We start from the raw sequence: 27,890 nt of genomic DNA on the forward strand, positions 1-27,890 counted from the left end.
GTAAATCTGTCAATCTGTTTCACAGTCGACCACATGCATTTTAGTGTGGGGTTTTACCAGTTGGCCTATTCCCCCTTGAGACTGAAAAGATTTGACCTGGGTCCTCAGATCCTCAAAAAGTTCTACAGCTGCACCATCGAGAGCATCCTGCCTGACTGGTTGCATCATCGCCTGGTATGGCAACTGCTCGGCTTCCGAGCAAGGTACTACAGAGGGTATTGCGTACAGCCCAGTACTGGGGCCAAGCTTCCTGCCACCCAGGACCTCTATACCAGGCGATGTCAGAGGAAAGCCCTAAAAATTGCCAAGGACTCCAGCCACTTCTCATAGACTGTTCTCTCTTCTACCGCACGGAAAGCGGTGACGGAGCGCCAAATCTAGCTCAAAAGGCTCCTTAACAGCTTCTACCCCCAAGCCATAAGACTCTGGAACAGTTCATTAAATGGCTACCCAGACTATTTGCATTGTCCCCACCCTACCCCCCATGTTTTTGCTTCTGCTCTCTCTGTTTATTATGCATGCATAGTCACTTTACCTCCACCTACAGTATATGTACATATTACCTTGACTAACCGGTGCCCCTGCACTGGAACCCACTGTTTATAGCCTCGCTACTGTTATTTTATTGCTGCTCCTTAATTATTTGTTTTATATATATATATACTTTTTTTTCTTCTTAAAACTGCATTGTTGGTTTGTAAGTAAGCACTTCACTGTAAGGTGAACCTGTTGTATTCGGCGCATGTGACAAATCAGATTAGATTTTTAGATTTGAAATAGTCATCTACAACAGGGGTTCCAAAACTTTTTCCGATCAGGCCCCCATCCTAGCATTGGGGAGCATCTCGCACCCTGTCTATTTCTATGGGTACAAGCACTGTCCATGACACGAACTGTTGACACCTTGACACCCCTCTTGCTGGCAGATAGAACATTTTGCAGGTTCATGCAGTTCTGCACATTTTGTCATGGTGTGCATAGAACATTTAGCAGTTTTAAATTACATTTTATTTGTCACATGCGCCGAATACAACAGGTGTAAGTACAGTGAAATGTTTAACTTACAAGCCCTTAACCAACAATGCAGTTTTAGGAAAAAGAAGTGTTAAGTAAAAAAAAATAGATACGTAAATTAAAGAGCTGCAGTAAAATAACAATAGCAAGGCTATATACAGGGGATACCGGTACAGAGTCAATGTGTGGTGGCAAAGGTTAGTTGAGGTAATTGAGGTAATATGTACATGTAGATAGAGGTAAAGTGACGGTGCATGGATAATTAAAGCTCCTTTTCTTGCAATTCTGTACATTTTGCCATGTCTAATGTGTATTAATGTGATATTTAAGTGACAAACATTACAACAAAATCTATGGGCTAAAAAACCTAGCTAAAAAACTTTAGGTGAAATGGGCTAGTTGATCTGAACATTTATGACAAGTTATAAATAATACCTCTCTAAGATATGCAATGACCAGTGATGTAAAGTACTTAAGTAAAAAATACTTGAAAGTACTACTTGTGTTTTTTTGGAGTATCTGTACTTTACTATTTATAGTTTTTACAACTTTATACTTTTACTTCACTACATTTCTAAAGGAAATTATTCACGTTTTACTCCATACATTTTCCCTGACACCCAAAAGTACTTATTACATTTTGAATGCTTCAGCAGGATAGGAAAATTGTCTAATTCAAATCTATTTTTATTTGTCACATGTGCTGACTACAGCATGTGTAGACCTTACAGTGAAATGCTTGCTTACAAGCCCTTAACCAGCAATGCTTTAAATAAAAATACGTGTTAAGTAAAAAATTGAAAATAAAAGTAACAAATAATTAAACAGCAGCAGTAAAATAACAAGCGAGGCTATATACAGGGGGAACCGGTACAGAGTCAATGTGCAGGGGCACTGGTTAGTTGAGGTAATTGAGGTAATATGTACATGTAGAGTTAAAGTGACTAAGCATAGATTATAAACAGAGAGTAGCAGCGTAAAAGAGGGTTCTGGATATGCAATGACCAGTGATGTAAAGTACTTAAGTAAAAATACTTGAAAGTACCACTTGCCGTGCGGTAGCGGAGAGAACAGTCAATGACTAGGGTGGCTGGAGTCTTCGACAATTTTTAGGGCCTTCCTCTGACACCGCCTGGTAAAGAGGTCCTGGATGGCAGGAAGCTTGGCCCCAGTGATGTACTGGGCCGTACGCACTAGCCTCTGTCGTGCCTTGTGGTCGGAGGCCGAGCAGTTGCCATACCAGGCTCTCGATGGTGCAGCTGTAGAACCTTTTGAGGATCTGAGGACCCATGCCAAATCTTTTCACACAATTATCAAGAGAACATCGCTGGTCATCCCTAATGTTTCTGATCTGGCAGACTCACTAAACACTTGCTTCGTTTGTAAATTATGTCTGAGGGTTGCAGCATGCCCCTGGCTATCAGTAAATACCTTTTAAAAAAACAAGAAACCGGTGCCGTCTGGTTTGCTTAATATAAGGAATTTCAAATGATTTATACTTTTACTTTTGATACTTAAGTATATTTAAAACCAAAATATTTGACTTTTACTCAAGTAGGATTTTACTGGGTGACTCACTTTCTAATAAGGTGTCATTACTTTTACTCAAGTATGACAATTGGGTGCTTTTTCCCACCACTGGCAATGACTGAAATGACAAGAAGAAAACTGATTATGCACTACCCAATTTCAAAATTGCATCTTGTGCATTCTACTATTACAACTTTCAAGAGTAAGTTGAAAGCCTGACTGAGTATCTTTAAAAAAAAACAATTTCTTTGTTTTTTTGGGGGGGATGACCCCACGCCCACTCCTACAAGATAATTAATGTGTCCCAGTGTCAACCACAAGGTGGTGCCATAACATTTAAAAACGCACTGCATGTCCAAACACCATGTCACAGACAGCACTCATCCGAGTTGTCGAGGATGGAGATAATAAAAGCAAGATATTACTGCATAATTAAATAGAACACTTGTTTGATAACTCATTATTGGACAATGAAGAGTGTTGGTGTGTGTACAAGGTTTTGAAAACTGAATCTGTGTTCAGCCAGCACTATCGTGGAATGTGTAACGCTAACAGTATTTGTATTTTATTTACCCCTTTTTCGTGACATCCAATTGTTAGTTACAATCATGTCCTATCGCTGCAACTCCTCTACGGACTCAGGGGAGGTGAAGGTCGAGAGCCATGCTTCCTCCGAAACACGACCCTGCCAAGCCGTACTGCTTCTTGACACACTGCTCGCTTAACCCGGAATCCAGCCGCACCAATGGGTTGGAGGAAACACTGTCCATCTGGCGACCAGGGTCAGCTTGCAGGTGCCTGGCCTGCCACAAGTCACTAGAGCGCAATGGTACAGGGAAATCCCAGCCGGCCAAATCCCCCCCCAACCCAGTCGACACTGGGTCAATTGTGCGCCACCTCATGGGTCTCCCAGTCACGGCCGGCTGTGACACAGCCTGGGATCGAACCCGGGTCTGTAGTGGCGCCTCAAGCACTGTGATGCAGTGCCTTAGACCGCTGTGCCACTCCATAGGCCCCATCTTTAATGCTTAAACTTAACAGATTGAATAGAGACCTTAGCGTCCTGTCCAGGGGGTGTACTTGTACATCAAGCTTCATTGTGCCTTGAATAAGGCCTACTGAATAGTGATACAAATGCATTTTCTTTCATTCATTTAATGTTAAGAGTGTAGTGCCCTCTTGTATATCTGTTGATATAGCCTTCATTTACTGAATCAATGTCCATGTCGTTTAGTGATATTTATTAGTGACTCCATGTCTTCATTTAGTAGGTAAAGGCCTTAGCCAGACCAATAAAGCAGTAATAATACTGTTAAAATTATACGACACAAATAAATTGTGGATTACTGAAACTCCTATTAGACATAATTCAAGGGCATTCTTCAGTGTGACAGCAGTTTCGCATTTGGACAAGGCCTTTTCATAACTAACACATTAAGACTGTTCAGCTCCCTTGGCATTGGCAGAAATCAAAGGAAACAGACATTTCTATTTACTGAAAACTCCTCCATTTGTATTTATTTCATCATGAGTTACACAAGACACAACATAACATACAGTATATACAAAATGTGTCCTACAAATTAAAAGAGTGAACAGAAATAACTGCAAAAACAAAACCTGTATCCCTTTTTATTTTATAAAACTGTCCCTCTCTTGGCTAGGGTTTCTGACATGGGTTTCTGACATGGGGTACTGGGCTATAGTTAGCCTTCAGTTGTGTCTTGTGAAAAGGGTATTTATAAATCTGTCTGTGTGGTTGTTGAATGAAGGCTGTGCGCTGAGCTGAGCATCATGTAAGATTCCCATATAAATCAATGCCCCAGGTTCCACAAAGTAAGAGAGTATTATTTATGTGCAAGGACATACTCTACATAGCTGTGCCTCTCTTATGTCCACTGATAATGTCATTGTTCTCTTTTACCATGTGGGTGCTTGTCATCGATCAACAACAGTGTTTCTTAATACAAGTCCTCAAGGAAAAGTATTAGAGGACTGGTTTGACTTTAGATTGACTTTAGTACTCTATAACAAGACCACATCAAAAAGTAAACTCCATTTAATACAAAACTGGCATTCTGCAGTGAAAGAGTCCCTTGCTTGCATTATTGTGGTGTAGCATAATTCTCAGAGTCCGGCAATGTGTATGAGTCCCAGTGTAAACTTGGAGATGGGCATGGGAGTCGCTCCAACTAAAAATTCCCCCTGTTCTAGGATCAGCTTACCGTTCCCAACCGAATCCTAACCTTACTGGCCTGAACCTGAAAGGCTTTAGATCGGTGTCTAGGGGAACTTCACCCTACTCTGTCAGGGGTCACTGGGGCTTCAGGCAGTTGTGTGCCGTGCACTCGGTCTGCTCCTCCATCTCAGGGCAGGGGGCTCCAGCGTTAGCTGGCCACAGGAGGATGTAGCGGGTACGGTGGCGGACCCCTCCACTGGAGCAGGGCCCCAGACACAGACCCCAAGATGACCACAGAGACACCTCACAATCCAAAGGTGTCTCTGAGAGGTGGATAGAAAGAGAGAGAGAGAGAGAGAGAGAGAGAGAGAGAATGTAGTGAATTAATAGCACATAAATACACTGAATTGTGATAAACAGAGTGAGAGAAAGAGAGAGATTTGAAATAGGCATGCACACGACTGTGTCCATGTCAACCTACCTGAGAAGCGTTGAGGGTGGATAGGGTGAGGCAGAATGTGATTGGACATGGGAGTTTGACGGGAGGATGAACGTCTCTGTCTGGTTAGCCGTATGGAGGCTATGGGCGGCAGCTCTGTGAGACGGGGGTAGTAGAAGGAGTTGGCTGGGTGCTTGGGCATCTGGGAAGTAATCTGGAGGGGGACAACAGCACATAGAAAACTGTCAACAACAAACCCTAAAACACAAAATAAAATCAGATTATTACCGGTACTCATTAATAATTCAAAGCTGTGTGCTTGAACTGTGACATTATGTTAGTGGGAAAACTAAATTAGGCCTACACTTTCAAGTCTTTCATATTGGGGTAATGTTAGCAGCATACCTACATAAAAGAGGGTGGGCCGCTTCCCCGATACAGGCTATGTTTGGTCTATTTAAAGCCTAGTCATTACAGAGGAAGGGGTAACCTCCATGGCCCTCTTTCCCCCTCAGGTGAAAGTGAAAGAGGGGAGAAGTCATCTATCTCACCCGTGTGATGTTTTCCTGGGGGACAGTGGGGTAGTTGGGAGAGGAGAAAGTGAAGCCGCTGTCCGTTCCTGCATCAAAGGGTTGAAGGTCAAGGGTCACTTCCTGTTTCCACTTGCCGCCTTCACAGAGGTTGAGACTGTCCACCCCCACGAACCAATCAGGGCTGGGGATCACTTTCACCATCAGAGAGAGCTGTGTCCATAGAGGGAGGGAAGGAGTAGGAGAGTGGGAATGAGAGAGTTTAGTTCCAGTACACTATTCAGATCCTGTTTGTGTAATATTGGCTGTGCTAATAAGACAGGGTTATAGCTGATGCTAACACACACATGGGTGGACAAAATTGGTCCTAGTTGTGTAAAAGCCTGAAGTGTGTCCGCTGTTTCCTGTATGAGGTTAAATGCCCGCTATTCAGGGCTCTGGGCAGGGCTGGGACAAGATTGGGTGGGGTGGACAGGCTTGGATAGGGGAGGATGGATGGGCTTGGATGGGATAGTGTGGCACCTATATACCGCCTAGTATATAGGTCCTAAAGGGCCTCCCGAGTGGCGCAGTGGTCAAAGGCTGTGCCACTAGAGTTTCTGGGTTTGAGTCCAGGATCTGTCGCAGCCTGGCCGACACCGGGAGCCCCATGGGGCGGAGCACAATTGGCCCAGTGTCGTCCGGGTTAGGGTAGGGTGTCGCCGGGAGGGATGTCCTTGACCCATTGCACACTAGCGACTCCTGTTGCGGACACGGTCGCCAGGTGTACGATGTTTCCTCCAACACATTAGTGCGGCTGGCTTCCGGGTTAAGTGGGCATTGTGTCAAGAAGCTGTGCGGATTGGCTGGGTTGTTTTTCGGGGGGCGCACGTCTCTCGACCTTCACCTCTCCCGAGTCCGTACGGGAATTGCAGCGATGAGACAAGACTGAAAAGAGACAAGACCAATTGGATACCATGAAAATGGGATAAAAATTATAAAATAGGTCCTGGATGTCAAGAAGCTCGGCCCCAGTGATGTACTGGGCCGTACACACTACCCTCTGTAGCGCCTGGTCGGATGCCGAGCAGTTGCCATACCAGGCAGATGCAACCAGTCAGGATTGTCATGACGTTGGCCTGGGGTTTGGTTTATGACAGTCATAAATACCTCTTTCCCCCTTTTTCCTCTCTCTACTCTGCTGATGTTACATTTGCAAACCCCTTGGTTAACATGGAGATTCTGGGAACATCAGAAGGTGGGGGGAAATGAACTATATTCTGGTAATGCGACCAATTGAACATATGCGGGGGTACTTCATGAATATGATGTCAGTTCGGTTGTCATCTGAGACATTCTCATCAATGATAAGATGACATAAGCTCTATAGTGGAAAGTCTACACATCAGAGTTATCGGATTCACGTGGAATTGTTGTTCAATTTAAATGTTTGAATATTAAATTATTCGTGATGGGATGAAATGTGATTTTAGCTTCTAAAATGTTTGATTTGGGTTTTCATAAGATAGGGCTCTCCTCATTCAGTGGCCCGCCCCTGTGAAGGTACATGGGCTATAAAACTTTTCAAACACACCCTCCTCTTCCTTCCTATATAAGCCCTTGATGACAACATAACCTCCTGTTTCCGAGGACGTGAGGACGACGGTCCAATGTCAGAATGGTTCAGATAATAACTACAGAACGAAGCCAACATCAGCGTGAGCTTTGGTTGCGAATGGTATGAACTTTGAACTCGTATTCACTGCAGAAGTGATACCTCCTAGCCATTGAGTTAGCAACAGCAGATGCAAACGAGGGTTAGGAAGGAACAGACAGAGTATCCCGTCTACAACACAACGACGTTACTACAACGTATTCAATTTACCAGCAATTTACTAGGTCTTTAAGAGTTTATTCGGAAGATAACAGCTCTATAAATATTATTTTGTGGTGCCCGACTCTCTAGTTAATTACATTTACATGATTAGCTCAATCAGGTAATATTAATTACGGAGAAATGATTTTATAGAATAGCACGTCATATCACGTAATCCAGCATAACCAAAGACCAATAACCAATGCTCTCAATGATGCACCTGTAGAACTTTTTAAGGGACCCATGCCAAATCTTTTCAGTCTCCTAAGGGGGATAAGGTGTTGTCGTGTTGATCAAATTTGATTTGAAGGCCAGAGACACTCACTGACACACACTGATACCTAATATTGACACTCCATCTAGGCATGATCTCCCCAGGGCCCACAGAATCCCAGGCCCCAGTCAAGAGAATGAAAAATCCCCAACCTCAACCCGCCCAAACCTGGCAGTACCAGAAGTTTAGGGGAAATATGCATGACTGTCCGATTTTCTCTGGAAGCACTAGTCTGTAGAAATGCAGTGGTTTCCTCATGCAAAGTAGATCGGATTGGTTCTGGCTGCAGTAGGCTTACACATAATTTGTGCCTACCAACATGCACAGATCAGCAACATTGTGTGTGTGTGTGTGTTTGTGTGTGTGTGTGAGCGAGCGTGCATTAGCCTATGTGTGTTTCTCTTTGTGTATTTCCAGATGCGGGCAATTTGATCTATCATTGTCAGTTCCACACAAAGGCTGACATCTCCATCCCAGTTCTCAGCCTTGTTGCCCGCTGATCTAAAAACAGATTGGCTAGACCAGCACAGACATCACAGTCAGACGCCAGCATTTTTGCTAGCCTTCAGTATGGGGCAGCCAGCACTGGAGGGAGATGCTTTTCATGGGGGTTGTTTTTGCTCCAGGCGAAGACAGGCAGTGGAATTACTAATAAACAAAATGTTGGTCACCAGCACCTCACCTTCAGGAACTACGCACCCTCCACTCTCCCCCTCTCTCCACTTGTCTCGCGCCCTCTCTCCACTTGTCTTGCGCCCTCTCTCCACTTGTATCGCGCCCTCTCTCCACTTGTATCGCGCTCTCTCTCCACTTGTATCGCGCCCTCTCTCCACTTGTATCGCGCCCTCTCTCCACTTGTCTCGCGCCCTCTCTCCACTTGTATCGCGCCCTCTCTCCACTTGTCTCGCGCCCTCTCTCCACTTGTCTCGCGCCCTCTCTCCACTTGTCTCGCGCCCTCTCTCCACTTGTCTCGCGCCCTCTCTCCACTTGTCTCGCACCCTCTCTCCACTTCTCTCGCGCCCGCTGGCCTGGCTAGCATCCCTCCCAGTCCCAGCCCAGAACCCACCTAGCCAGGCTAGCATCCCTCCCAGTCCCAGCACCAGCCCCAGCCCAGAACCCACCTAGCCTGGCTATCATCCCTCCCAGTCCCAGCCCCAGCCTCAGCCTAGAACCCACCTAGCCTGGCTAGCATCCCTCCCAGTTCCAGCCCCAGCCCAGAACCCACCTAGCCTGACTAGCATCCCTCCTAGTCCCAGCCCCAGCCCAGAACCCACCTAGCCTGGCTAGCATCCCTCCCAGTCCCAGCCCAGAACTCACCTAGCCTGGCTAGCATCCCTCCCAGTCCCAGCCCCAGCCCCAGCCCAGAACCCACCTAGCCTGGCTAGCATCCCTCCCAGTCCCAGCCCAAACTCAGCCCAGAACCCACCTAGCCTGGCTAGCATCCCTCCCAGTCCCAGCCCAGAACCCACCTAGCCTGGCTAGCATCCCTCCCAGTCCCAGCACCAGCCCAGAACCCACCTAGCCTGACTAGCATCCCTCCTAGTCCCAGCCCCAGCCCAGAACCCACCTAGCCTGGCTAGCATCCCTCCCAGTCCCAGCCCAGAACTCACCTAGCCTGGCTAGCATCCCTCCCAGTCCCAGCCCCAGCCCAGAACCCACCTAGCCTGGCTAGCATCCCTCCCAGTCCCAGCCCAAACTCAGCCCAGAACCCACCTAGCCTGGCTAGCATCCCTCCCAGTCCCAGCCCAGAACCCACCTAGCCTGGCTAGCATCCCTCCCAGTCCCAGCACCAGCACCAGCCTCAGCCCAGAACCCACCTAGCCTGGCTAGCATCCCTCCCAGTTCCAGCTGAGAGAGAGGAACTGGACCTTGGAAAGGGTTGTGGAGAGGTTTAGGGAAAGCAGTAACGTGTGTGTAAATAGTGGTGTGCGTGTGCGTGTGTGTGTGCGTGCGTGTATATCATGCCTACCAGTGAGCTCCGTGGTTGCAGCAGCAGTTCTGTGGAGCTGTGCCCGATGCCAGTGGCGATGCCTGCTGTTCTGTACATGGCACCGACCGCTCGTCTCTTCCTGGCATCCTTCGCCCCCTTCACCAGATCTACCGTCACCCCTACCTCAGCAAAGTTCTGCACCCCTATACTAGCCAGCGCCCCCTCCTGAAACAGCCGGTGCTGCTTATTATGGGTGATAGCTGTTGGGAGAGGACAGGGAGACAAGTCATTTTTTAATCCTCTGAAAATGCATCTCTCCTTCCTTAATGTCATCATTCTCTCATCTAGCATCAGTTCATCTCACTGCATTCAAGACCTTTATTTGCGGCAGGTAGCCTAGTGGTTACAGCGTTGAGTCAGTAACCGAAAGGATTGAATCCCCTAGCTGACAAGATAAAAATCTGTCATTCTGCCACCGAACAAGGCAGTTAACCCACTGTTCCCAGGTAGGCGTCATTGTAAGTAAGAATGTGTTCCTAGTTTAAAAAAAAGGTTAAATTTAAAATAAATGTAAAAAAGGTACTCATCCCAAGACCTTTACTCACACCTCACACCAAGACCTTTACTCACACCAAGACCTTTACTCACACCAAGACCTTTACTCACACCTCACACCAAGTCCTTTACTCACACCAAGACCTTTACTCACACCAAGACCTTTACTCACACCTCACACCAAGTCCTTTACTCACACCAAGACCTTTACTCACACCAAGTCCTTTACTCACACCAAGACCTTTACTCACACCAAGACCTTTACTCACACCAAGACATTTACTCACACCAAGACCTTTACTAACACCAAGACCTTTACTCACACCAAGACCTTTACTCACACCAAGACCTTTACTCACACCAAGACCTTTACTAATACTAAGACCTTTACACACACCAAGACCTTTACTCTCACCTCACACCAATACCTTTACTAACACCAAGACCTTTACTCTCACCTCACACCAATACCTTTACTAACACCAAGACCTTTACTCACACCAAGACCTTTACTAACACCAAGACCTTTACTCACACCTCACACCAATACCTTTACTAACACCAAGACCTTTACTCACACCTCACACCAAGACCTTTACTCACACCAAGACCTTTACTCACACCAAGACCTTTACTAACACCAAGATCTTTACACACACCAAGACCTTTACTCTCACCTCACACCAATACCTTTACTAACACCAAGACCTTTACTCACACCAAGACCTTTACTAACACCAAGACCTTTACTCACACCTCACACCAATACCTTTACTAACACCAAGACCTTTACTTTCACCTCACACCAATACCTTTACTAACACCAATACCTTTACTCACACCAAGACCTTTACTCACACCAAGACCTTTACTAACACCAAGACCTTTACTCTCACCTCACACCAATACCTTTACTAACACCAATACCTTTACTCACACCAAGACCTTTACTCACACCAAGACCTTTACTCTCACCCCACACCAATACCTTTACTAACACCAAGACCTTTACTCACACCAAGACCTTTACTAACACCAAGACCTTTACTCACACCTCACACCAATACCTTTACTAACACCAAGACCTTTACTCACACCTCACACCAATACCTTTACTAATACTAAGATCTTTACACCCCCCTTTCTGATATCTTACAGTCCCACTGTTTTCTTTACTTTGGGACGGATGGTTGCCTTTGTTCTCTCAATGCCCTTAAGAACTGATGTTCTTATGTTCTTAGTCCCATCACTTCCCATTATAAGCCACATTTGACCTGGCCCAGGATCAGTTGTTATTTGGCTTGCAGAGGGTCAGCAACCACAGTCTCAGTCTGTCTCATAACATCTCTGCCTTACCTCACCACACGCACACACGTAAACACACACTCCAGACGCACCCAAAAAAACACACATGATCCTGTTTCTCCTCAACCGCCGTCACTTACACACTTAATTTAATTTCCATAGTAACAGGTTTCCTACAAGCATCAAGTCCCCGAAACCCAATAATAACATGTCACGTTTCAAATGATTCCTGCAAATAAATGATCCCCCTCCTCAACTCCCAGACCCCTAATGGGTCATGGTTTTCTTCTCCAGCTGTAACAAACTCCATTCATTGGCCCCTCTGACTAATGACTCTCTTGTATAACTTTCTTCCCTGGGCCCCATGTCCCTGACCCCTGGTGGCCTCCAGTCTAAAGTCATCAGAGACATGTCCATGTCCCCAGGGCCTACAGCATGTGCAAGGTTACTGTCTCTATATGCAGAAACAGGCCATCCCCCTCTGGCAGGCTGACAGGGCATGGCTGGTAGTTCTGGAAGCCAGACAAACCAACGGCGGCCAGAGACAGTGATGCAGAGATCAAGTCTGGCGCACACACATCTCTGGCACACGCATCTGCCATCCATCCACGCTGGTAAGGCAGGGCAGCAGAGCCAAGTAGATCCTGATCCCCCTTTCCCCCCTCCCTGAGTGAGGTAAGATATCTGACCCCACCACACCCTAAAAAACATCTTAGCACTCATATGCCTCCAGGATGCCAGCAGCCCCCAGATGGAGAGAAAAGGAGAGAGGGACAGAAGGAGAGAAAGAGTAGGGGGAAGAGACAGAAGGAGAAAGAAGGAGAGACAGATGGAGAGAGAGAGTAGGGGGAAGAGGCAGAAGAAGAGAGAGAGTAGGGGGAAGAGACAAGGAGAGACAGAAGGAGAGACAAGGAGAGACAGGAGAGACAAGGAGAGACAGAAGGAGAGAGAAGGAGAGAGAGAGTAGGGGGAAGAGGCAGAAGAGGAGAGAGAGTAGGGGGAAGAGACAAGGAGAGACAGAAGGAGAGACAAGGAGAGACAGGAGAGACAAGGAGAGACAGAAGGAGAGAGAAGGAGAGACAAGGAGAGACATAAGGAGAGACAAGGAGAGACATAAGGAGAGACAAGGAGAGACATAAGGAGAGACAAGGAGAGACAGAATGAGAGACAAGGAGAGACAGAAGGAGAGACAAGGAGAGAGAATGAGAGACAGAAGGAGAGAGAAGGAGACAGAAGGAGAGACAGAAGGAGAGAGAAGGAGAGACAGAAGGAGAGAGAAGGAGACAGAAGGAGAGACAAAAGGAGAGAGAGAGTAGGGGGAAGAGGCAGAAGAAGAGAGAGAGTAGGGGGAAGAGACAGAAGGAGAGACAAGGAGAGACAGAAGGAGAGACAAGGAGAGAGAAGGAGAGACAGAAGGAGAGAGAAGGAGACAGAAGGAGAGAGAAGGAGACAGAAGGAGAGAGAGAAGGAGAGACAGAAGGAGAGAGAGAGTAGGGGGAAGAGGCAGAAGGAGAGAGAGAGTAGGGGGAAGAGACAGAAGGAGAGAGAGAAGGAGAGAGATGGAGAGACAGAAGGAGAGAGAAGGAAAGAGAGAAGGAAAGACAGAAGGAGAGACAGAAGGAGAGAGAGAGTAGGGGGAAGAGGAAGAAGGAGAGAGAGAGTAGGGGGAAGAGACAGAAGGAGAGAGAAGGAGATACAGAAGGAGAGAGAAGGAGAGACAGAAGGAGAGAGAGAGTAGGGGGAAGAGGCAGAAGGAGAGAGAGAGTAGGGGGAAGAGACAGAAGGAGAGAGAAGGAGAGACAGAAGGAGAGAGAAGGAGAGAGAAGGAGAGACAGAAGGAGAGACAAGGAGAGACAGAAGGAGAGAGAAGGAGACCAAAGGAGAGACAGAAGGAGAGAGAAGGAGAGACAGAGGAGACAGAAGGAGAGACAGAAGGAGACAGAAGGAGAGACAGAAGGAGAGACAGAAGGAGAGACAGAAGGAGAGACATAAGGAGAGAGAGAGTAGGAGGGAGAGAGAAAGGTAGCCACCCTGCTTCATCTGGTAGTGTTTTGCTTGACTGCCTCACCACTCTCTACCTCCCCTTCACTGCTTTCCTCATTAGTGTCTCTCTGTCTCTCCCCATGTGTGTGGGGCTGGAGGTTGGCTGGAGCAGGGGGACTGCAGGGCCAGGCTATGGGGGGAAAGAGAGGCCCGAGGCGGGTTAATTGGCCAGCTGTGAGCCCTCAAACGTCCAACACTTGATCAGGTGAGGAAAGGCTTTCCCGGACTGGCCTGCTATCCCGGACTGGCCTGCTATCCCGGACTGGCCTGCTATCCCGGACTGGCCTGCTATCCCGGACTGGCCTGCTATCCCGGACTGGCCTGCTATCCCGAACTGGCCTGCTATCCCGAACTGGCCTGCTATCCCGGACTGGCCTGCTATCCCGGACTGGCCTGCTATCCCGGACTGGCCTGCTATCCCGGACTGGCCTGCTATCCCTGACCTGCTCTCTCTCAAAATAGCCCCCCTCGGTCCCCCTTTTCAATTGGGAGCCCTGAAGTGAAAGGACTTGAGAGATGAGTGAAGGAATGAGTGTCCTTTCCATTCACCAACCAGTTGCCATGAGGGGAAAAAGGCAAAGATGAGGCCATTATAGATAATTGAGACAATACCAATATGGTTTGGAATACTGTAAGGAGCTTATGCTGTATATGTGTTTACATCCACTTCTTTCTGATCATCAAGGGGATATCATGAAGTGTCTGGTAGTGGTTAGGGCCTGATTTTGGACTGAGTTTGTGTCTCATCTTACCCATGAGTTTGGACCACTGTGCGGGGGGACGGAACAGTGGGTACTGTTTAGGGAACGTCTGGGGGCTCCAGTGACCCGTGAAGACCAGAATGTAGGAGGCAGGGCCTTTGGCTGTACACTCTGTCCCATTGGTCGGTATGGCGAAGGACAGGGTCAGCTTCAGGAGCACCACCAGCAGCTGCTGCAGCCAACCAAAGGACAGGAGCTCCGATGACATCATCTAATGTGGACACAGAGAGAAGTAAAGTGTCAATCAAAAGTGTCCTCAACAGGAAAATGGTTAGGGTTTAGACTCAAATGATGTCAATTAGCCTATCAGAAGCATCTAAAGCCATGACATAATTTTCTGGAGCTGTTTAAAGGCACAGTCAAGTTAGTGTATGTAAACTTCTGACCACCTGGAATTGTGATACAGTGAATTATAAATGAAATAATCTGTCTGTAAACAATTGTTGGAGAAATTATTTGTGTCATGCACGAAGTAGATGTCCTAACCAACTATAGTTTGTTAACAATACATTTGTGGAGTGGTTGAAAAAACAAGTTTTAATGACTCCAACCTCAGTGTAAGTAAACTTCGACTTCAACTGTACTGTACTGCGCGTGCGTGCGTGCATGCATGTGAGAGAGAGAGAGAGAGGAGAGAGAGAATGTGTGAGAATGTGAATGTGTGTGTGCCCCAGTTCTCTGTACTTTTGCCATTGTCCAGCACAGCTTTAGCACACAGGGCTACTCTCAACAGCACCACATTTGTTATATTTGCACCAAATGTAAAAGTCAGTTAAGAACAAATTGTTATTTACAATGATTACCTATCCCGGCCAAACCCCAAACCGGACGACGCTGGGCCAAATTGTGCGGCGCCCTATAGGTCTCCCAATCCCTGCCTGTTGTGATTCAGCCTGGAATCAAACCAGGGTCTGAGCTAGGCCCATCTCCTGGCTAGCCGAAGATGTCCATCAGCCAATTCTTGGGCTACAATACCTCTTTTGCCAATTAGCCTGGACCCGTTACTGGCGACACGGAGCCCCGCCGACCCATCAAGACTGGTCTGCCGACGTAACAGTCCGAGGGGGTTTCAACAGGCTCGTCCGTTGCGACGTCCCCCGGAAGCCCATCTGCTAGCCCCGGCTCAATAGCTGTCTGAATCGTTGTGTCTCCAGCTCGCCTAGCTACTCACTGGACTCTATGATCACACATGCCCACATGCACACACACATGCCTCTCGTTAATGTCAATATGCCTTGCCTATTGCTGTTATGGATAGTGATTATTGTCTTATTTCACTGTAGAGGCTCGAGCCCTGTCCAAAATGCCTTAGCTAGCCCTTTTGTTTCACCCCCCACACACGCAGTGACCTCACCTGGCTTAAACGGTGCCTCTAGAGACAAAACTTCTCTCATCGTCACTCAATGCCTAGGTTTTCCTCCACTGTACTCACATCCTTCCTTGTCTGTACATTATGCCTTGAATCTATTCTTCCTCGCCCAGAAACCTGATCCTTTTACTCTCTGTTCCGAACGCACTAGACGACCAGTTCTTTTAGCCTTTAGCCGTACTCTTATTCTACTCCTCCTCTGTTCCTCTGGTGATGTAGAGGTTAACCCAGGCCGTGCAGCCCCCAGAATCACTCCCATTCCTCAGGCGCTCTCATTTGTTGACTTCTGTAACTGTAAAAGCCTTGGTTTCATGCATGTTAACATTAGATGCCTCCTCCCTAAGTTTGTTTTATTCACTGCTTTAGCACACTTCGCCAACCCGGATGTCCTAGCCGTGTCTGAATCCTGGCTTAGGAAGGCACCAAAAATCCTGAAATTTCCATCCCTAACTATAACATTTTCTGACAAGATAGAACTGCCAAAGGGGGCGGAGTTGGAATCTACTGCAGGGATAGCCTGCAGAGTTCTGTCATACTTTCCAGGTCTATGCCCAAACAGTTCGAGCTTCTAATTTTAAAAATGAATCTCTTCAGAAACAAGTCTCTCACTGTTGCCGCTTGTTATAGACCCCCTTCAGCTCCCAGCTGTGCCCTGGACACCATATGTGAATTGATTGCCCCCATTTATCTTCAAAGTTCGTACTGTTAGGTACTGTTTGTATTGTTAGGTGACCCAACTGTTAGGTGACCTAAAAAATGTAGAACTTAGAACAGACATAGCCCTTGGTTCACCCCAGACTTGACTGCCCTTGACCAGCACAATAACACATCCTGTGGCATTCTGCATTAGCATCGAATAGCCCCCGTGATATGTAACTATTCAGGGAAGTCAGGAACCAATATACTCAGTCAGTTAGGAAAACTAAGGCTAGCTTTTTCAAACAGAAATTTGCATCCTGTAGCACTAATTCCAAAACGTTTTGGGACACTAAAGTCCATGGAGAATAAGAGCACCTCCTCCCAACTGCCCAATGCAATGAGGATAGGAAACATTGTCACCACCGATAAATCTACGATAATCGATAATTTCAATAAGCATTTTTCTACGGCTGGCCATGCTTTCCACCTGGCTACCCCTACCCCGGCTTACATCTCAGCACCCCCTGCAGCAACTTTGGACGCATTTGGACACCTTTCCTTCCAGTTCTCTGCTGCCAATGACTGGAACGAATTGCAAAAATCACTGAAGCTAGAGTCTTATATCTCCCTCTCTAACTTTAAGGATCAGCTGTCAGAGCAGCTTACCGATCACTGTACCGGTACTCAGCCAATCTGTAAATAGCACACCCAACTACCTCATCCCCATATTGTTACTTATCCTCTTGCTCTTTTGCACCCCAGTATCTCTACTTGCACATCATCATCTGCACATCTATCACTCCAGTGTTAATGCTAAATTGTATTTTTTTCGCCTCCATGGCCTATTCATTGCCTCCCGACTCTTTTACATTTGCACACACTGTACATATATTTTTCTATTATGTTATTGCCTGTACGTTTGTTTATGTGTAACTCTGTGTTGTTGTTTTTGTCGCACTACTTTGCTTTATCTTGGCCAGGTCGCAGTTGTAAATAAGAACTTGTTCTCAACTGGCCTACCTGGTTAGATAAAGGTGAAATAAAATAATAATAATAATGTGTGTGGCCAATATGGCCAGTCCCTCCTCCCTGCAGTATTGGAACAGCAGAGCTGCAGCCGCTGAGATGATCAGATGACAGAACTGTGCGATCAAAGCAGGTTCCTCTCTGCTTCCATACTCATGGTATTTTTATTGCCTGTTAAACTTTGCGGTTCATAATATACATTTAGAGGGGAATGGTTAACATGCTGACATATACGGCTGCAAACAGTGACCTGTCGCTGGAGCCTACTGGTGATACACCATGAGAAGAAAAGTAGAGGTTTGGAGCAGCCTACATTAGAGGTAACATTATCTGGCACTAGAAATAGGCTTCAGGGACAATGTGTTGTATGATGGGTTTGTGTGTTGGCTCATTTTAACTGTCTGCATTCTGTGCTTGCCAGCTGTTTAGGGGGCTCAGATATGTTAACCTATAGAAACATCACATACCATGCAGATAGGTTAACCTATAGAAACATCACATACCATGCAGATAGGTTAACCTATAAAAACATCACATACCATGCAGATAGGTTAACCTATAGAAACATCACATACCATGCAGATATGTTAACCTATAGAAACATCACATACCATGCAGATAGGTTAACCTATAGAAACATCACATACCATGCAGATAAGTTAACCTATAGAAACATCACATACCATGCAGATAGGTTAACCTATAGAAACATCACATACCATGCAACAACCTTTCAATATCCCTCTCCCTTTCGAGTCTTGACAGTGGCAATGGAAAGTTGTTTTGTTCAAATCTCTCAACAATCAGTATGTCATCGTATGGGACTAACTGACGTTAGAAATAGAAGGGTTGGGAGTGCAGTCAGGATGCAGGATGAAATATACCAGAAACTGACTCACCAAGATTAACAGACCACAGACAGACCACTGACACACCAGAGACAGACCACAAACCACTGACACACCACAGACCAATGACAGAGCACTAACATACAACAGACCTGTGGCACACCACTGACACACCAGACAGATCACAAACCCCTGACGCGCCACAGACCAATGACAGACCACTAACACACCACAGACCTGTGGCACACCATTGACAGACCAGAGACACACCACAGACAGACCAGAGACACACCACAGACCACTGACACACCACATCACAGACCACTGACACACCACATACCACTGACACAGACTAACAGCACAGGTACATTCATTGTCATCAACACAGAAACAGCACCAACATATTCATTATCATCAGCCAACCCAGACACAGCCCAGACACAGCCCAGACACAGCCCAGACACAGCCCAGACAGAGCCCAGACAGAGCCCAGACAGAGCCCAGACAGAGCCCAGACAGAGCCCAGACACAGCCCAGACACAACCCAGACACAGCCCAGACACAGCCCAGACACAACCCAGACAGAGCCCAGACAGAGCCCAGACACAACCCAGACACAGCCCAGACAGAGCCCAGACACAGCCCAGACACAACCCAGACACAGCCCAGACACAGCCCAGACAGAGCCCAGACACAGCCCAGACACAGCCCAGACACAGCCCAGACACAGCCCAGACACAGCCCAGACACAGCCCAGACACAGCCCAGACACAGCCCAGACAGAGCCCAGACACAGCCCAGACACAGCCCAGACACAGCCCAGACACAGCCCAGACACAGCCCAGACAGAGCCCAGACACAGCCCAGACACAACCCAGACACAGCCCAGACACAACCCAGACACAGCCCAGACACAGCCCAGACACAGCCCAGACACAGCCCAGACACAACCCAGACACAGCCCAGACACAGCCCAGACACAGCCCAGACACAGCCCAGACACAGCCCAGACACAGCCCAGACACAGCCCAGACACAGCCCAGACACAGCCCAGACAGAGCCCAGACACAGCCCAGACACAACCCAGACACAGCCCAGACACAGCCCAGACACAGCCCAGACACAGCCCAGACACAGCCCAGACACAGCCCAGACACAACCCAGACAGAGCCCAGACACAGCCCAGACACAGCCCAGACACAGCCCAGACACAGCCCAGACACAGCCCAGACACAGCCCAGACACAGCCCAGACACAGCCCAGACACAGCCCAGACACAGCCCAGACACAGCCCAGACACAGCCCAGACACAGCCCAGACACAGCCCAGACACAGCCCAGACACTTTGTATTTTTTATTTAACTAGGAAAGTCAGTTAAGAACAAATTCTTATGTACAATGACAGCCCAGACAGCCTCATACTCAGCCCAGACAGCCTCATACTCAGCCCAGACAGCCTCATACTCAGCCCAGACATCCTCATACTCAGCCCAGACAGCCTCCTACTCATACTCAGCCCAGACAGCCTCATACTCAGCCCAGACAGCCTCATACTCAGCCCAGACAGCCTCATACTCAGCCCAGACAGCCTCATACTCAGCCCAGACAACCTCATACTCAGCCCAGACAGCCTCATACTCAGCCCAGACAGCCTCATACTCAGCCCAGACAGCCTCATACTCAGCCCAGACAGCCTCATACTCAGCCCAGACAGCCTCATACTCAGCCCAGACAGCCTCATACTCAGCCCAGACAGCCTCATACTCAGCCCAGACAGCCTCATACTCAGCCCAGACAGCCTCATACTCAGCCCAGACAGCCTCATACTCAGCCCAGACAGCCTCATACTCAGCCCAGACAGCCTCATACTCAGCCCAGACAGCCTCATACTCAGCCCAGACAGCCTCATACTCAGCCCAGACAACCTCATACTCAGCCTCATGCCCAGACAGCCTCATACTCAGGCACATCCCAGACAGCCTCATACTCAGGCTCAGCCCAGACAGCATCATACTCAGCCCAGACAGCCTCATACTCAGCCCAGACAACCTCATACTCAGCCTCATGCCCAGACAGCCTCATACTCAGGCACATCCCAGACAGCCTCATACTCAGCCTCATGCCCAGACAGCCTCATACTCAGGCACATCCCAGACAGCCTCATACTCAGGCTCAGCCCAGACAGCATCATACTCAGCCCAGACTCAGCCTCATACCCAGACACAGCCCAGACAGCCTCATACTCAGACACAGCCCAGACAGTCTCATACTCAGCCCAGACTCAGCCTCATACTCAGCCTCATACTCAGCCTCATACTCAGCCTCATACCCAGACATAGAGGAGGAAAGAGGCACCACTCAGACAGCCCTCTCACCATTGCCTTTCGGTAACCGGAACATACACACGAACATAGCATCTTAAACACACAGGGACACACAAATCCAGACTCACACACAAATATAAAAACATTTAGAGACGTGCAGTTTTTACCAGTACACACATGCACACACACACGCTCACTAATACTCATGCCGGTACTCAGTGTCTGAAGGGATGCAGACTGAATTTCTTACCTGGTCAGTACGAGTCGGTCAGTGACAGAGGATATATCAGCAGGACAGCTCCAACCACTCTCTCTTATTCTCTCTCTACTCCGTGTGGTTGCAGGATCAGGGAGCCTTATCAGTCTCTCTCTCCAGATATACCTTTCTACAACCCTCCTCCTTCATTGTATCCCCTTGTATTCCCCTTCTCTCCTCCCCCCTCTCTTTGGCTCTCGCCCCCTACCTCTCCTTGTATGGAAAGGCACTGCATAGCCCCCTCTACAGTAGCTATCTCTTCCTCCCTCTCTCCCATTCTCTCCCACTCTCTGTGTGTACACACACACACACACACACACACACACACACACACACACACACACACACACACACCTTCTCCCACTGGCTCTGTGTTGCTGTGTAAACTCAGTAGCCCCTAACCTCATATTGCTGACGAGGTAATGAACACCATGTAACACACAATAGATCTCACTTGGCAGTCAGTGCATTCCTATTGTACAGTATTTATGTTTTCCATGGACCATTTAAAATGTTTTAATTGTTACAGTTGGAGCGGAGAAATCCCAACCCGTCTGCTTGTTTAATGACGCCAGATCAGCAGTCTGGCTCTGGAAGAGACAAGTCCATGTAACAATAAATAGAGTAGGGTCTTAGTGGTCAACTCAGCTGATGACTCCACTGGACAAACTTCCTCTGGTCAGTGAAGTGAAGGAGAGAGGGTTAAAGCATGTCTGTCTGTGTCCTCACATAACTATTCCCCCACAGCTGGCGAACACATGGACAACGTATTACTGCTCCACTACTGAGCTGGCTATTGATCCATGTGTTGGGACTCAGTATGAAGCTCAGTGTGAATGAGCCTGTGCGTGTGTGTGTGTGTGCGTGTGCGTGTGTGTCAAACTATTTAACATACGCACACACACACACACACACACAAAGGCGCCTCTGGTCATTCCAAAACATGTCATTTGTAAATATTTAAGCCTTGGGCTATCCTCCTCTCAGCTATCCTTTTCCCTCCTCCATCCTCAGATGTGGGCTAAGACTGGATTTATCCCAAAGCTAAGGACGTTCCATCTCCTAAGCTGTGCTGTAATGATAAGAAGCCGCCTGGGTTAACGGGCCACGATGACCTCTCAGTGAAACATTTATAGAACCCAACTGGAAGCCCTCTTTCCCCCCATCTCACCTCTGCCCTTCTCCTCTCTTACTGAAAGTAGGTTACGGAAAACCCAGACTTGCTCTGCCCGCTGATTAATGACAGAGCCGGGCGTCCACACTAGCTGACTCACACTGGCCTAAAGGTGAATATCACACACACACACACACATAAAACTGCAACATACACGTTGGCACTGATCACACTGGCCTGTTCTGGATTTGAGTCACAGCAGGATGAGCACAGAGCAGCTTACCACTTGGCGCACATCACACACACTAAAACAACTGATATCAAACCGCGCACACGCACACACACAAAGTCCCCCTGTCAAACACTCACTAACACTTGCCAAATGGCAGAAGCCAGAACTCCATTATTGAGACACGCTTATAAAGGATAACGGGGATGGAGAAAGTAGGCTGGATACAAAGTTGTAGTTATTATCGGAAATAAACACAGAAGTCAGTCATCTCCAAGCCATCCATTGTAAAGATTCATATTTATATGGGGACGGGCAAATATTAGCGGTCTCATCTTTGGGTTGCTAATACAATCCCTAGATTGAACGTGAGGGCCTGAGGAGTCTATACAGAGGTTAATTTATCATGCACACAAATATTATGTCTTCTGTCTTGTCAACAAGAAACACTTTCAATCTCACTTAAACAATACAACTTTCCACAGTACCTCATCCATGGGCCCTGGAGCTTCTCTCTTGAGCTCCTGGCCCTACTCTGACCTACCTAAAGCTTTTTACAAGTAAAGCTAGTTGGTAAACAAGAGGATTCTAGCCAGCAGGATGTAGTCTGGTCTTCAACGACCACCCCAAAGCAAATACCCCATTTCCCATCATATGACCCCGACCCACCATGACAGTGACTAATCAACTTCCCTAAAGTCAAATAGTTTTTTTTTTACAGGTCCACTGATGTATTCCAAGGTTGTATTGACATCTCTGGGGATCAGTATCCCCCCACCCCCTAACACAGACAAGCGCCAGATAAATATCCTGGTCCAGGGCCATTGTGGCGTCTGGCAGGGGAGTGCAGCACCAGGGCTGGGGCTAGAGGACGGATGAAGGCAGCCCAGCCTGTTGCAAAACAAACTAGCTCGGAGTGGGAGACGGGGGGCACAGGGGCCAGTGAATCTGCCTGTTAAAAAGCTGTTTTCTCCCCGGGCCTACGTCAGAAGAGAGATCATTATGCAACCTGTTCTTTCCCGACGAATGCTTCTCACGAAAGCAGGGTCGCTGGCACCCCAACAGTGACTACACAGGAAGAGAGCTCGATGACTGTAACACTCACATGAAATGGACTTTGATGACAAGTGAACACCAAAGGCCCTTAAAACGAGCTAACTGTTGAGAAAGGTAGCATACCTTCTGGAATCTGCAATAAGCTGTATATTTCACTCCATATGATGTCATGTAGAACAGCTACCAGGAAGGGATTACAGTTGCTGTGTACTGTCCTATGGAAATACTGTCCTATTGAAATACTGTCCTATGGAAATACTGTCCTATGGAAATACTGTCCTATGGAATTACTGTCCTATTGAAATACTGTCCTATTGAAATACTGTCCTATTGAAATACTGTCCTATGGAAATACTGTCCTATTGAAATACTGTCCTATTGAAATACTGTCCTATGGAAATACTGTCCTATGGAATTACTGTCCTATTGAAATACTGTCCTATTGAAATACTGTCCTATGGAAATACTGTCCTATGGAATTACTGTCCTATTGAAATACTGTCCTATGGAAATACTGTCCTATGGAAATACTGTCCTATGGAATTACTGTCCTATTGAAATACTGTCCTATTGAAATACTGTCCTATTGAAATACTGTCCCATGGAATTACTATCCTATGGAAATACTGTCCTATGGAAATACTGTCCTATGGAAATACTGTCCTATGGAAATACTGTCCTATTGAAATACTGTCCTATTGAAATACTGTCCCATGGAATTACTATCCTATGGAAATACTGTCCTATGGAAATACTGTCCTATGGAAATACTGTCCTATGGAATTACTGTCCTATGGAATTACTGTCCTATGGAAATACTGTCCTATGGAAAATGCAGTTCCTTGTGAGGAAGGAAAATGAACAAGTCAAGAGGAAAACAAACTCACCTCCTGTCCACCTCCCGTAGCTAGTTACAAGCCTATAGTGTTGTATATCTGGTAGAGAGATGGAGGGTTGGTCTGAGGCATATGGAGTACATATTAAAAGGGCTCGTCATAAAGCGTTTCACATGAATCAAAAGGTGGCATTGCATCCGAGGTAGCTTCCATGAACGTGTGTACCCAAGATCGCCTTCGCCGAAGGGTGCCGTAGCTCAGCCTAGGGGAATATCCTAGTAGACGGAGTACAACCAAGGGGGCCTCCCTCCAGCGATGGGACCATGAGGGTGAGACCGCTCTCTCATCAGGGGTTACGGATGGTACATGTGGTAACAATTTTGGAGTTGGCATTCCCAGCCACATGATGCTATGACTGTACCCCTCTCCGCTGCCTGCCCCCCACCTGGTCTGCCTACTCGTAAAGCTGCCATGAGCTCTGGAGCGCTTGGCACTGCATCACCCCAGTGCCCATATAAAGACAGCCAAAAGGTTGTAAACAGTCAGTTAGTTAGGGGGGGTGGGGGGGCAGTGGTTGCTCCTATCCCCAGGGCTGGAGGAAGGCAGCACACCTGGGTTATCACTGCTATACTGCAAAGCTTGCACTATGCACTCTCACAAGTATACACACACTGAATGAATCTTGGAAATCTCAAGGCTGAGGGTAATATCCATACAGGCAATATGATAGATTCTCCTTGTTCTCTGAGTTTGAGGACACACACACACACACACAGAGACAGATTAAGACAGAAATACCATTACCTTCAACAGAAGAAAGCAGCGTGAGAAACAAAAGGGATTTTATTAAAATACGGTGTGGAGTTTACCATCGGAAACAAACATGATTGTTTCTAATAAAAAAAGTAAACAAAAGAAAAATAAAGCATAAGAGCCTAGTTACAGGAGACTGTTCTTCTATGTTTAATTACATTGATTTTGCAGTCTGGTGAAAGAAAATCAATGAATTCACGACAAGAGTGAGTGAAAGACCCCCCCAAAAAGGAATCATGTTCACATGTTGTAAAAATACATTTCCCAAATTTCACCATTACACACAGCTCATTTAAAACATTCATTCATTCATTATTAGATGAAGGTTAGATGTCAGTGCCAAAGAACAGAAGAGACAGTAAAACCAAATACACAACTCACAGTGCACAAAGGGAGAGGGAAGAGCGCAGGAGGGTGGAACACGAAACGGATGGAGAGAGAGCGCAGGAGGGTGGAACACGAAACGGATGGAGAGAGTGTAGGAGGGTGGAACACGAAACGGATGGAGAGAGTGCAGGAGGGTGGAACACGAAACGGATGGAGAGAGTGCAGGAGGGTGGAACACGAAACGGATGGAGAGAGTGTAGGAGGGTGGAACACGAAACGGATGGAGAGAGAGAGCGCAGGAGGGTGGAACACGAAACGGATGGAGAGAGAGAGCGCAGGAGGGTGGAACACGAAACGGATGGAGAGAGTGCAGGAGGGTGGAACACGAAACGGATGGAGAGAGTGCAGGAGGGTGGAACACGAAACGGATGGAGAGAGTGCAGGAGGGTGGAACACGAAACGGATGGAGAGAGTGCAGGAGGGTGGAAAACAAAACGGATGGAGAGAGTGCAGGAGGGTGGAACACGAAACGGATGGAGAGAGTGTAGGAGGGTGGGAACATGAAACGGATGGAGAGAGAGAGCGCAGGAGGGTGGAACACGAAACGGATGGAGAGAGTGTAGGAGGGTGGGAACACGAAACGGATGGAGAGAGAGAGCACAGGAGGGTGGAACACGAAACGGATGGAGAGAGTGCAGGAGGGTGGAACACAAAACGGATGGAGAGAGTGCAGGAGGGTGGAACACGAAACGGATGGAGAGAGTGTAGGAGGGTGGGAACATGAAACGGATGGAGAGAGAGAGCGCAGGAGGGTGGAACACGAAACGGATGGAGAGAGTGTAGGAGGGTGGGAACACGAAACGGATGGAGAGAGAGAGCGCAGGAGGGTGGAACACGAAACGGATGGAGAGAGTGCAGGAGGGTGGGAACATGAAATGGATGGAGAGAGAGAGCGCAGGAGGGTGGAACACAAAACGGATGGAGAGAGTGCAGGAGGGTGGGAACATGAAATGGATGGAGAGAGAGTGCAGGAGGGTGGAACACGAAACGGATGGAGAGAGTGCAGGAGGGTGGGAACATGAAATGGATGGAGAGAGAGAGCGCAGGAGGGTGGAACACAAAACGGATGGAGAGAGTGCAGGAGGGTGGGAACATGAAATGGATGGAGAGAGAGTGCAGGAGGGTGGAACACGAAACGGATGGAGAGAGTGCAGGAGGGTGGGAACATGAAATGGATGGAGAGAGAGAGCGCAGGAGGGTGGAACACAAAACGGATGGAGAGAGTGCAGGAGGGTGGGAACATGAAATGGATGGAGAGAGAGAGCGCAGGAGGGTGGAACATGAAATGGATGGAGAGAGAGCGCAGGAGGGTGGAACACGAAACGGATGGAGAGAGAGAGCGCAGGAGGGTGGAACACGAAACGGATGGAGAGAGAGAGCGCAGGAGGGTGGAACACGAAACGGATGGAGAGAGAGAGCGCAGGAGGGTGGAACACGAAACGGATGGAGAGAGGAACACGAAACGGATGGAGAGAGAGAGTGCAGGAGGGTGGGAACATGAAAGGGATGGAGAGAGACTGCAGGAGGGTGGGAACATGAAACGGATGGAGAGAGAGAGAGTGCAGGAGGGTGGGAACATGAAACGGATGGAGAGAGAGAGAGTGCAGGAGGGTGGGAACATGAAACGGATGGAGAGAGAGAGTGCAGGAGGGTGGGAACATGAAAGGGATGGAGAGAGAGAGTGCAGGAGGGTGGGAACATGAAACGGATGGAGAGAGAGAGAGTGCAGGAGGGTGGGAACATGAAAGGGATGGAGAGAGAGAGTGCAGGAGGGTGGGAACATGAAAGGGATGGAGAGAGAGAGTGCAGGAGGGTAGGAACATGAAACGGATGGAGAGAGAGAGTGCAGGAGGGTGGGAACATGAAAGGGATGGAGAGAGAGAGTGCAGGAGGGTGGGAACATGAAACGGATGGAGAGAGAGAGAGTGCAGGAGGGTATGTTTGTATTTGAACCCTGAGAGATTAAAGTGACCAATTCTGTCCATCATTTGCTGCATGTCTGCCAGACCACCCCAGTGTTTGGTGTGGCTCGGGGCTGGCCATGAAAGACCCTTTCAGAGGGGGAACATTCCAACACCCCAGAGTGAAATATCAGGTGGACTTCCCTTCAGTCTGTACCACTGCCAGTGACCTGCTGGGTTACATGTAGGGCATATTCAATCAAAATGGTTAAGTCAGAAATTTTTTATTCTGCACTGAAATAATGAATATTTTAATTGATGTCTTTTAGTTTGAAACAGCAAATTATTTGTTGACAACTGCATATCAATTCAAATGTGCTTTTTTCAGAGAGTTACTTTTGAATAATCCGGCAAAACTCTTTCACCGGTATTGATTGAATACAGACTGTAAAGTGTTAGTTGTTAGTATGACGTCTGACTGTCTCCTACCTCACCTACTGTGGTCAACTGTGATTAAGGCAGTTAAGTGTTTCCATGGTAACTCTACAGCTACTTTATAGGGAGAGTTAAGGCCCGGAGGTTTCCGGCTGGATAGGGCGGCTACGCTACGTACGGCAGAGTGGCTAGGACAAAAAAACATTTCAAAAGGTAGTTTTTTTTCTGAAATGTTTCAGTAC

At 47.6% G+C, this 27,890-nt stretch overlaps 2 protein-coding genes across 4 annotated transcripts; both read right to left on the minus strand.

The window, feature by feature from the left end:
- Nucleotides 1-3,877: 3,877 nt before the first annotated feature.
- LOC110504801 (spondin-2) lies at nucleotides 3,878-25,037 on the minus strand. 2 transcript variants are annotated; one of them, XM_036970431.1, is made up of 6 exons: nucleotides 24,917-25,037; nucleotides 14,407-14,626; nucleotides 9,791-10,011; nucleotides 5,714-5,905; nucleotides 5,205-5,376; nucleotides 3,878-5,046 (listed from the first exon to the last, which is right to left on the minus strand). In XM_036970431.1, the coding sequence occupies exons 2-6, from the start codon at nucleotides 14,624-14,626 to the stop codon at nucleotides 4,859-4,861; spliced, it is 993 nt and encodes a 330-aa protein (XP_036826326.1). In that variant the 5' UTR covers nucleotides 24,917-25,037; the 3' UTR covers nucleotides 3,878-4,858. The 2 variants fall into 2 exon arrangements, with proteins under 2 accessions (XP_036826326.1, XP_021439293.1); XM_021583618.2 differs by lacking the exon at nucleotides 24,917-25,037 and adding an exon at nucleotides 20,872-21,052 and having other exon boundaries at nucleotides 3,880-5,046.
- On the minus strand, nucleotides 24,938-26,435 carry LOC118946072 (proline-rich protein 36-like). 2 transcript variants are annotated; one of them, XM_036970433.1, is made up of 2 exons: nucleotides 25,550-26,435; nucleotides 24,938-25,368 (listed from the first exon to the last, which is right to left on the minus strand). In XM_036970433.1, the coding sequence occupies exons 1-2, from the start codon at nucleotides 26,405-26,407 to the stop codon at nucleotides 25,303-25,305; spliced, it is 924 nt and encodes a 307-aa protein (XP_036826328.1). In that variant the 5' UTR covers nucleotides 26,408-26,435; the 3' UTR covers nucleotides 24,938-25,302. The 2 variants fall into 2 exon arrangements, with proteins under 2 accessions (XP_036826328.1, XP_036826327.1); XM_036970432.1 differs by having other exon boundaries at nucleotides 25,511-26,435.
- Between the last annotated feature and the right edge of the window lie 1,455 nt (nucleotides 26,436-27,890).

Source organism: Oncorhynchus mykiss, chromosome 31 (assembly GCF_013265735.2).
Source record: "Oncorhynchus mykiss isolate Arlee chromosome 31, USDA_OmykA_1.1, whole genome shotgun sequence".
NCBI classification, from domain to species: Eukaryota; Metazoa; Chordata; class Actinopteri; order Salmoniformes; family Salmonidae; genus Oncorhynchus; species Oncorhynchus mykiss.

Bases quoted from the DNA above. Each gene is read 5' to 3' on its own strand.
- LOC110504801 (XM_036970431.1), bottom strand. From the start codon at position 14,626: ATGATGTCATCGGAGCTCCTGTCCTTTGGTTGGCTGCAGCAGCTGCTG. The intron at 5,906-9,790 runs GTAGGCATGATA...CTATGGACACAG, and splicing joins TGCAACCACGGAGCTCACTG to CTCTCTCTGATGGTGAAAGT. The intron at 5,377-5,713 runs GTGAGATAGATG...GTCCCCCTCCAG, and splicing joins CCCAGGAAAACATCACACGG to ATTACTTCCCAGATGCCCAA.
- LOC118946072 (XM_036970432.1), bottom strand. From the start codon at position 26,407: ATGTTCCCACCCTCCTGCACTCTCTCCATCCGTTTTGTGTTCCACCCT. The intron at 25,369-25,510 runs ACACTCTCTCCA...CCACCCTCCTGC, and splicing joins GTTTCGTGTTCCACCCTCCT to GCTCTCTCTCCATCCGTTTC.